Here is an 11,802-nt window from a genome sequence, read left to right as displayed (position 1 = left end):
AAAAAAAAATGTCTCTTCTCAAGGGAGAATAGATTCAGTTCAGCTAATCTCTCCTTATAGCTGAGCTCCTCCATTCCTTTGGATTAATTTGGTTGCCCATCCCTGTACACCAATCAAACAGTACATCCAGGTCTTCTTGTAGATTATAATTCCATTACATAGTTGGGTGTCATGTGAAAAAAATGGTACTTTTAATCTCAAAATCTATATCATTTATAAAGATGTTAAATAGTCCCAGCACTAAACTATGGGATATACTGCTAATAACCTTAGACAACTCAGAGTATGAATCAATAATGACTACTCTCTGGATGTGGTCTTTAAGCCAGTCCATGATGAATTTTTTAAGCCTCTAGACAATAATTTGTATATTACCATCTGTTTAATACTGTGTTGAATGCTTTAGCAAAGTCCAAGTACAATATATCAACTGCTACTCTACTGTCCACCTGTTTACTTCCTCCTCTCTCAAAAAGAGAGTAAATTTGTTTGACAACTTCGGATTTTCTTGAATCCATGCTGACTATCACTTATAATATTAATTTCTAGCAGAAACTACTCCATGTGGTTCTTTATCAAACAATCCAGGACAATCTTACTAACTATAGATGTTAAACTTACCAGTCTGTAGTTATTTGGTAATGACTTTTCTCAATTTTCAAAGATAGGTACATTGGCTTTACACCAATCCATTGGTAGCATGCCAGTGATTAAAGAGTTTCTAAAAATAAGAAACAGTGGCTTTGAAATAACTGAGCTCTGCCCTTTGAGGACACGTGGATGTAATCAATCAGACCCTAATGCTTTATTAACCTTAATTTTATCAATCTGTTGCTCAATCATATCCATTTTTTGTTTAAGTCTGTGACATGGCTATTTACATTTTGGACTTGAGTTCCACCATTTTTCTTTGTGTACACTGAGCTAAAAAAAACTGTTTAGTAAATTTGCCTTTTCTTTATCCCCAGTCACCAACCCCAAGACTCCCTTCAAGAAGGCCTACATGTTCAGACCTGATTTTTTTGCTATTAATAAATTTCATTTTTTTTTGGGGGGGGGGAGTGCCTTACTTTATTTTGTACTCTATTTTTTATTTTGAAGTTTTGCATATTTGATTTCTTTTTTACTGCTTTTGTTACATTCTTTTTAATTTTCAAATGTTAAAGGTGTCTTTCATGTTAACATTTTGGGAATGCCTTTCTTATTCTTTATGGCTTTTTTTAATATCAGCTGTGAGCTGTTCATTTTTGCCTTTTAAACCTATTACCCATTGAAATATATTTCACAGCGTGTTTGTGTAGAACACGTTTGTGTTGTGTTCTTTGAGGACAATAATCCCTCCCAGTCATAGAGAGCTGCCTGCTAATATTGCCATTCTAGTATCGTCAAATCCAGTTTAGTGAAAATACAAAATTACAAAATTCAAAATGTCATCAGTTTTTTTTTGAGTTGCTCAAGTTATTTTTAATAATTTTAATATTATATAACTTTTAAAGGATTTTTAATACTTCTTAGCCTGACGTAAAATGTAGCACTCCTGCCAGGCAGCACAAGCAAGTCCTTGCCCACCCTGAATAATTTACTGTGGTTAAGCAATACAAGGACTCATACCAACATTTGATTGGACAGTAAAGGAGCAGCGCTCTTTTTGTTCTTTCCTTTTTCTGTAAGCATGTTAAGTGTTTGACTGGCAGCACTGTGAAAAGTTGAGGAACCCTGATTGGACTCTGGGGGGTTAATGTCAATACACATTTAGATAGTTAGGCTCTATATAAAAAGGATTTAATGGTTTTTAATCAATGCATAATAGATTAACTGCTTTCGTTTTTAAATTTGAAGAATATCAGTTCCAACAATTCCTTAGAAGGAAGTTCCAAAAAATGTGATTTTAACCTTTGACACACTACTATGGCAAGATACCGGAACTATACATATATACAACTATACATGATAATAGATAGGACTTCAAGGTTTTGCTAATATTCTTACATGTATGTTAAGTAAAATATCTTACCTTCTTTAACCATGCCAACACTGAGGCATTTTTGAAATCTGCAGTACTGGCAGCGGTTTCTTCTCTTTTTGTCCACTGGACAAGTTTTATTTGCCAGACATACATATTTTGCATTTTTCTGCACTGTTCTCTAAAAATATATACAAGAGAATACTTTGAATTGCTGGAAAAACAAAATAAGATGCTAGCACAAGACAGGTAATTTATCACTGCATAAACAAAATACAATTTGCATTATTAGGTGAAATCGATCCTCCTATTGCAATAGCCTATAGCAATATTTAATGAAATAGAGCCAATTTGTGCTTATCGTAATAATCGTGAAGACTTCAAAAGATTCAGACACATAAAAATGACGTAATACAAATATATATGAAATTGCTGCTCATTTAATTTTACTATTAGGTATTTTCTGTTTACAAACAGTTTTCATTTTTGCAAACACTATATTTATTATTATACGTTATGTTTTTTTAGAAGATACACAATCATTCTAAATACATAAAAATCTTTTGTTTTTACAATTAGGAACATTTCTATACCAGAAGAAGTTCAGGACGCAGGACATAGACATGCAGGTGAACAGCATTATTAACCTTGTGCTACTATTATCTAGTATACTTAAGCACAGACCTCCGGTACAAAGCATGATTTGGTGAGCCTAGTTTGCAGCTGAATAAAATAGCCAACTTCACCCCCCTAGCGTTCTAATTCAAGTTTTCTGATGCAAAAAGTGATCCTAATTTTTTGCAAAGAAATTTTTGTTCATATTGTGGGCCTGTAATTCTTAGGATTAACTCCCGGGAATGATAATTATATTTATTTATTATATTATAATCATAAATTATAATATAATAATTATAAATAATAATTATAAAAAATAATGAAATATTAGACAACAACAATGTAATTTATATAAAAAAAAAAAAAAAATAATTTATCAAAAAATGTCAAAAGTTTAGGGATAATAGTAGGAAAAATGTAAATAAGGGCACTGGGCAATGTTTGGTGCACTAAAATGTGTACTTTTATTTTTATTTTATGTTGTGTGGTGTTTTTGGGGGGACAGGTTATGTCCCTTATGCAATAAAACATACTTACCTGTTTATTCACAATCTTTTTTTCTGAAGTACACTGAGCTGTGCATGCGCAGCTCATTGTACAATGCTAGGTATCCTGGAAGTCTGGGGGGATATGCGGGAGTTACACAATTCAGGCCTGGCCAATCTAGATGGCTAAAGACCTGCAACCCAAAAAAGGACCAGATGAAGATGGCAGCCTCTGTGACAAAGCAATGACAGGAGCGTTTGATTTAAAGAGGACATTGTCTGCCCCTTCTGCAATGAAGCATATATATTTTTTTTTTATTTTAACATTTAGTTCTGCTTAAATGGTGGTTTAATGCCAAGAAGGGCTAAGGCTTAACAATAACTTTGGAAAAGTTCCATGTATAGAAGGGTTCTTTTGGAGACAAAAGTATGCTTACACTTTAGCACAGTTACCTTTAGCTAGTTTAGTTTGATTCATGAAATATTGGGTGGAGTCATAGAAAACTTCATACAAGCTTCATACACTGACGACCAAATCAAAAATGCATACTGTAGCATCTGATAAAAATTTTAAATATGTGTTATATTTTATATTTACTATATTTTTACAGGTAATAAATAGCAGTGTTGTAAATTTCCATGACTACTAAATTGTTGTGTAATGGATAGTCTATACTATGTATTTAGAAATACAAATTACTTATGTGACCGACTGAGTATCCACAATTACAGGTTACAGTTGGGGCAAGTGGGGCTTAATGCTTTAGGAAATACTCTAATTCCATTGCAAAGTTAAACAAGTGTTTTTATTTGTTTTTGCAATTTTTTGCAAAGAAAAATGATCATTTCATTTGCTTGTAGCTTTAGCCAGGGAACCTTGTATAAGTTTAAAAAAGTAAAATAAATAAAACTTACCAAGTAGTTACCCTTAATTTATTTTATTACACCTTCTTCCCTTCAGCTATGTATATATCATTTAGTTGTTTTAGGAGTCCGGTAAGAGAGTGTTATACTGCACTACCTTCATGAATAGGTAATAGTCACTATTTTTCTATCTTCTGGAGTACAAAACATGATGCTTTTAATGATACCTTTAGTAAAAAAATTATGTAAAGACTTTTAGTACACAAATGTATCCTGATACATACATTGAAATAAAGGATTTTACAATATACATACATGTATAGTTGCATAAGATAGTTTATATTGTTGGTTACCTTACCTTAAAGAAGCCTTTACATCCCTCACATGTCCTAACTCCATAGTGCTGACAGGCCGCATTATCTCCACACACTGCGCATGATCCCTCCCCACTTGAAGAGCTTCCGCTGGGTGGTGATGGAATACTGCCCTTACCTATCATGTCAATAGCTCGGCCAGTTGCAAGAGGCGAAAATACAAGATTTGACACCTTTGCCACAGGTAAATTAAACAACAAGGACTCTGCTGATATTTGTGCTGAGTCTCCTGGAATTCCTGCTGGCATGTTATGAGATTCATAGCACACCTGAGGGTTATACAGTGGAGCATTAGGAGGAGAAATCTTAAATCGGAAAATTGGAAAAGGTGGAGAAAGAGTTCTATGTGGGGTGTCCATCAAGTTACTAGGAATCATGCAAGAATGTGTACCCGTCAAAGCTTGAGTGTCTTCCCACTGTGGTGATTTGTGAACTGAATATCCTGATGTAGTTAGAGTTGATGGTGGAGATGTTTTAAAATACACTGAAGTGCTTGGCAGTGCATCCTCTGTTTGCTGTGAAGCTGATCCTTGGTAACTAGATACATTAGGATTTTCCATTTTTATTAATGGTCTCTGTCCAGATGCCTGTATTTGGTACAAGCAAGATGGTTTACACTCATAACTTCCTGTATATCCATCAATAAAAGTACTAAAGTTTGGCAAAGATGTGGTTGTGGAAGCAGTAATCTCTGGGCTCCGTAGTTCCATGTTACACTTTGTATTTGCAGGATTCACCATTTCTGAACTGAAATCAGAAGCATGACCCAAAACTTGGGTAATGTAAGTGGAACCAGATGGTGCAGGATTATACTGTATACAGGGCATATCTGTGAATGAAATAAAATTACAAAATTCTAAAAACTATTACTGTGAAAATGTAAAATATATCATGTTGCAAACACTTTAAACACTCTAAACACTAATATTGCAGATTTATGTTTTTTCAAAGTGAGAAAAGTTTTTATTTTCATACCAGGACAATTGCCACAAGAAGTTAGATAAAATGGCTCTATATCATTTATTTGCTATGTTGTTTTATTGGTAAATAAATAGTGCTTTTGAATGGTACATATTTAATCTATGCAGTCACCAGGTTGTGTTAGCTGACATCAAGTATTTTTTATTGCTGCCCAGTATAATTTGTTTGGCCATTTTCTATTCAGAACAGATACACTGCTCTAAAGTCATATAGGGCTCAAATCCCTGTCTCATGCTCATATGGCTCCAAAGTAAATGTTTCTGATATTGTGAACCATTCTATACTACATGCTTTTGTATGAAGATATTATGGGAAAGTAAAAAAATAAATAAAAAACAACCTGTAAAAATTAAGAAAATATTATCAAATTACAAAATTTCCTTTTAAATTGTTTTCCTGCAAGCTAATAAAATGTCATTATCTATATAATTTAACCTACCTGACATATATTTTGATTTTCCACCAACAAACAAAAGCATGAAAAAAATGACATAGTAAAGAATTACGTAGTATTTGTAAAAAAAAAATGACATATCAATATTTTGTTCTCATAGATATATTTGGAGCCCACCCAGTTTTTGGCACATGAATTTCCTCCTATGTCAACGTCATTATTCAATTAAAAAAAACGAACAAAAAATGGGTCTCTCCAAATGAATGTTACAATGTTTTAGGAATGCAGCAGATTGAATGCAATGACTATGCAAACTCCAAAGTTCTGTGCATCTGGAGAGGAACTTACAATTCATCTCTCTAGATGTAGAAATAGCTATAGACAGTTCCTCTGGAGTGATAGGGGCCTCCAATCCCTCCACCATGCCCTCAGGTAAACTTGTCATACCCAATGTTTCCACGTATAAAGTGATACATTGATGCCTAAATTGGGTTACTGATGGGTCATCTGGGAGTATAAATTGTACATCGTTATAAAAAAAGCAAAAAGCTTGCACTGTTTCTGACTGCAGGAATTTTTCACTGTAGGTACAAACGTCTGTGTCATGCTAGGGAAACAGGGCCACTAGGGAGCGCTACGGCTTACACAAAACTGTTGTGCAGAGTCTAAGCAGAAACCAGGTCTTCTCCAGAGCCTCTAGTGGTGAGGATGTTGCGCTGCTGGTTACCGCCAGGTTGCGGTCCTTGGGCACACCAGGGTGGGCAGAAAGATAAACGATACCAAACAACAAGGCAGAAGAATTGTCAATGAAGGTCAGGGTCAAGGCAGGCAGCAAGCAATAGAAGTCAGGTCACAAGCCAGGGGTCAAATACCAGGGATCCAGGAAATAGACACCAGGGATACAGGGGCTATTGCAGACACAGGGAACACAGGAGACACTGGAAGCAACAGGAGCACAAGTGACACCAAGGGAATGGGACAACAGACTGAGCAACAAGGGGTTAACACAGATGCTGGACAGAAGAAAACACTGAATCAAGCAACATGTGTACAGGAACTAGCTCAACAGAACTAGGGGCTCAGGACAAGTGGAGACACATTCCACAAACGCTGAGTGCTATGTCTAAGCTAGCTAAATAGCCAGGGATGATTAAAAAGGGCTATTTTCTGATTGGCCATCAGGTTGGGCGAATCTGATAAAGCTTGGTAGTGTAGGCACACCCAGAGTCAGAACTGCCTGCATGCGCAGGAGAGAGATGCCTGGCGAGGACAAGGTAATGGTGACAGACTGGGCTTGCTGCCTATAGAGGACCTTGGCCAAGATTCTACCAGGTTTGTCAACAAATTCATAGAAACTACAGTGGCATTTAGCCAGGGTTGCTTTAACTCTCTGCTATAATAGAGAGGTTAGAGATCCCCTCACAGTAAACAGTTCTGCTGCATGTGCTGCTAGTAGAGTTTATTTAGGAACTCTAACTAGGCCACCCTGGAAAGCAAATCATCAACCTGTCTCTGGTACTTTTTCTTAATCCTAGAACCATGTTGCATTTATGGGACTCCCAAAGTGATAAGGGGTTGTCAGTGGAGTTCACATTGGTTGAGAAAAAATCAATGTTTCAACTGGAAATGCAAAGCAATTTCTTAATTTTATTTGGGGTAGTGCAGGAAAGGTGAGATGCCCCTCTGGAGACATCTAAAGGAGGGTCTAATGCAACATTAAGGTCTCCACCGATCACCACAGTACCCAAAGGGAATTATTTTAGTTGGTATGAGGGCTTCTTCTAAGAAAGAAAGCTGGTTAAGGTTGGGAACCCAAAAACAGGTAAAATTATGTTGCTGACTTACCCCTTTTACAAACACATATTGTCACAGTGCTGCAAGGCGGCAGGATGGTGGACCCTCCGTGTCACCAACTCAGTTGGCAGTGACGTGCGTGGGGCACTGAGTCTAAGCAGCTGCCCGGTCTTCATCTGAGACTCTGGTGTTAAGGATGTTACTCTGTGGGCAACTGCCAGGTTGCGGCCCCCGTGCACGCAGAGGCAGGTGACTGCTGACACACAGGAATCAGGTGAGGTGCAGGAACGTGAAACAGAGAGCACAAGCCAAAGGTCAGGCCAGGCAGTGATCAGGAATAGTCAAGGTCAAGTTGGGGTCTGTACACGAACAATCAGGAACAGGAGACACAAACTGGAACAACAAGAACCTGGGAGCAGAGTCAAAGGAACTCCTTGTTCAGGCAATTTCCTGTTGCCAATCACTTCCTTTTAAAGGGGAGGTCAGGTGATGGATGAGCCCATGTGACCTGCTACCATCCTATCCTACCACCAGAGGGGATGCTGGAGACGAGAGGTTGGTGGTGTTCACACCTCCACCAGCAGGGGGAGCACGTCTACAGAACACTCTACTCCCCTGAGGTAATCGAGCAGCTGACTGGGAGTCAAATGACCTAGACCAGGAGGTGAGCCGAGTCGGTGATCCCTAAGCAGAGCTGGTGCTGACAGCAGGGGAGTTCAAGGTGGGTGATACTGAAGGGTGCACAAGTCCCCTGGTCCTGCAGGGATCTGTGACACTTATCTACCATGGGGGTCACTCTGTAAATCCACTTATTGCCATGGGAGGGCACAGGAGAGTAAAATATCCCTTGGATTTAGAATTTGATGATAGGCTATGGTAACTATGGGTAAATCTGTGAGGGCAGAGTATGTGAATTTTAAATCCCCATAACTTGTGACACAATCATTAGATGATTAGACAGCAAAGAAAACATGGGAATAAAAAGTACCCACTTCAGGACTAAAGAAAACAAAATGGTATAGCACCTGGGCGAGCCCTGGATGTTCAACCATACACACTAAACTAACTCCAATAATTTAGGTCAAACAACAAGCAGAGGGCCTTAAAGAACCTGAATTAAGTTACCATCAGCATGAAATATAAGCAATATGAAACAGCAAAGAAAATGGCATACAAACAACAGTTAAAGTTCTAGTGATAGTAAAATCTAAGTAAAGGATATGGATCTGGTGGAAGATGTAGGGAGAAAAGATCTACAGTCAGGATTCCGCCAACTGCACAGAATTTCCTACAGGTTATTTGTCCTGGTGGTCAGTAAGCAGTCTCATCCTCAGAGAAGTTGAGCCAGTCAGGTAAAGAATGGTTTTTGAGGCTCATCTGGCTTGCGAAGAGTGGAAAATTGTTTCCCATTAAAGATCTGGAGATGGAAGGAATGGCCCCACCGGTATTGAGCTCCTGCTTGGTGAAACATTGGTGGACCATGGATTGGAACATCTCAGGGGAAGTCAAACTAGTTTCAACCTCTTACGTTTAGTGAGAGTTAGTACTTCCTTGTTTGTACTTACAATTTGCTATTTCATTTCATCTACCTCCTTGCGCAAGGTGGACTGGTCTGGATCCCCCTGGAAGTGCAGCACTGTATTGGAAGATCTGCTTTTTGTAGTATCCTCCAGCTACAGGAAGATCTGTGTTGCCCCAAGCACCAGGTGTGGAGCAGACTGCAGAACTGGTAAGGGAGGCTTTCAAGCCTCTGGTTGAAGTCCCCTGAGAAGCAGAAAATGTGGCAACAGTCTTGTCAGCACTCTTGGCTGTCACCATCTTGGAAGGAGTCGGGTTCCCGATTCTAGACATGGCTCCAATAAAATACAGTGTGCAGGTGCCTGTGCGTCAGCTGATGCAGACGGCTTGCAAAAAGCTGACATCCGCTCTCCATCCCCCGAAGCCACACAGGTTAAGGAATGTTCAATCGGTGTCCGGAATGCTCAAAGAAAGCGTGGGTTCAGTTCCATGGCTAGCCACACCCTCGGTATATCAGATTTGTGTGCAACAAGCTAACCTCTATCCAGAACATTTTACACTGTAAATCTCTGAACATCCAAGCTTCTATGGAGGCCTGCACTTCACAGACTGTGAGAAACAGCTCTTGCAAAGGTGGCCAATGGCCTTCTCAGAGCAAAGTCACAAAGTAACTTTTATATTCTCCTCTTAGCTCTTTTCTCTGCTTTTGACACAGTTGATCAGCCTCTTCTACTCCATATCCTAAACTCTATCAGTATTGATGACACTTCTCCCTTTGCCTGTTGGCTCACTTATCTGACAATTTGACCCAGGTTCCCTTCAATGGTAACCCCTACCCCACCACCCCTCCCCAGGGTCAGTCCTTGCACCTGTTTTCTTCTTTCTGCACACTATCTCCCTTGGGAAACTTATATTCCCCTTTTACCTACAAATCCATCTGTATGCAGCTAACACACAAAACTACATGTCTACCCCTGATTAGTCTCCTCTGTGCAGAGTAAATTTTCAAGCTGCTTATCATCCTTTCCATCATGGATGGATGACAGGTTTCAGCACTCGTCATTTGCCCCTCCTCAACCTTCAAAATCTCCCCTTGACAGCCTTCTGTTAATAAAATGGGTATTTAGACCAGCCCCCAGGTACATTGTCTTGTTTTTACCTTAGAATCTGCACTCTCCTTCATTTCCCACATTCAGAACATTGCTGGGTTCTGACAATTCCACCTGCTCAGCACCTTCAGAATACTCCCCTTACTGTCACCAGAGGCCACCAAACTCCTGGTACACACTCCTATCAACTCTCACCTAGACTACTGCAGCATTCTCTTCTCTGATATTCCACTAACTGGACTCACACCTCTACAATCCACCCTTCCTACTCCTCCTCATTTACTGCTTCTTTTTTTTTTACATAGATTATGTAAATTGTAAGCTCTTTTGGGCAGTGTCCTCTTCTGTTCCTTACAATGTACTTGTCTAGTAAGCACGTTTGTGATCTGCGAGCCCTATTATTTGTACAGCATTGCTAATATGGTGATGCTTTATAAATAAAGGTTATTAAGAAAAATATTGATCATTGATAGAATAGTAGGAGTAATGGCAGATAGAAATGAGGTTAGAACATGAGGCTAGTCACCCCGGAAAACTTAAAAAAAATTAGGAGTAGCACCAATAAGCTAACAAACTGTATGATGCTAATGTCCACTAAAGCTACATACACACTTCCAATTATTATCGTTGGAAAACGAACGACGAACGTTCATGCACGATATATATGAACGATCGTATAGCACCGATCCTGCACATAGAGTTAACGACACGATCGTTCATAGATATTGTACACACAATAGATACTTTTTTACCAACGATTTTTTGCCCAATCGATCGTTCGTCGTTCGATTGGAACGATAAAAATTGGAAGTGTGTACGCACCTTAACACATAGATAAACTTGACAATACACCAACTGGTCAACAAAACTCTTTCTGTAGTTCATAAATAGATGCCTAAATCAGAAGTATTTCTGTTGGGAGACAAAAAAAAAACAGACAGACCCCAGAAACATACCTACAGAATCAGGAGCAATGGCAGCTAGGGACCAAGAATAGTTGACAAACCCCAATATTATGACTGCCTAAATATTCTCTATTTGAGTTCCTGATAAAGGTAGTTGCAAAAGTTGCCACGTTTCCAAAATAGTTTTAGAATTTTAGTTTTAGAATTAGTTTTAATTTAAATACCACAAAATCCCTTCTAAGACACTTCTAAGGCTGTCCTCTTATAAAGCATGACATACTAAATATAACAATATGACCCAGAGTTCGAATTATTTATAGTATAAATCTTATTCCAGGAAACAGCCTGTTTTACATTTAGTCTTTTATTTTACCTGGTGTAAAAATTTTGAAGACTGCAAAACATCTGCTGTAGTGTTTTGTTTAACAATGAATGAAAGTACTATTATGCCGGGAACCTATAATTTTATTACAAGGAGTAGAAATGCTTTGCTAATAGTTTCAAGAAACAGGAAAGTTCCCTAAGCTAGGTTGACAGGAAGACAGTGTTCCAAGTCTAGTTACTCCCACTCCTATAGCTTGCTTTGAATTTTACCATTTTTCAGTATATGTATATTTTTTTTAATTAAAACTTACTTTGACCTAAAAGGTTAAAGGACATCAAAATTCACAAAACAGTAAATAATTATGAACATAACAGTTGCGCAATATGCATTAACCCCCGTAGCGTTCTAATGTTGTCAGTTTTTTAATGCGAAAAAAGTGATCATATTTTTTTGGCATAGAGTAATTCTTAGGATG

General features: G+C 38.2%; 1 protein-coding gene across 1 annotated transcript in view; it reads right to left on the bottom strand.

The window, feature by feature from the left end:
• Positions 1-5,128, bottom strand: part of NR4A3 (nuclear receptor subfamily 4 group A member 3) — a 35,913-nt gene extending 30,785 nt beyond the window's left edge. The window contains exons 1-2 of the mRNA XM_072412058.1: positions 4,286-5,128; positions 2,015-2,144 (exon numbers count right to left, since the gene is read on the bottom strand). Of these exons, the coding sequence (XP_072268159.1) occupies positions 2,015-2,144; positions 4,286-5,128 (973 nt within the window). The remainder of the gene's footprint in view (positions 1-2,014; positions 2,145-4,285) is intronic.
• Positions 5,129-11,802: the final 6,674 nt, after the last annotated feature.

The sequence above is a fragment of the Pyxicephalus adspersus genome, chromosome 5, assembly GCF_032062135.1.
Source record: "Pyxicephalus adspersus chromosome 5, UCB_Pads_2.0, whole genome shotgun sequence".
Taxonomy (NCBI): domain Eukaryota; kingdom Metazoa; phylum Chordata; class Amphibia; order Anura; family Pyxicephalidae; genus Pyxicephalus; species Pyxicephalus adspersus.
Note: the sequence above shows the minus strand (reverse complement) of the source record. Positions and strands in the feature narration are given on the sequence as shown.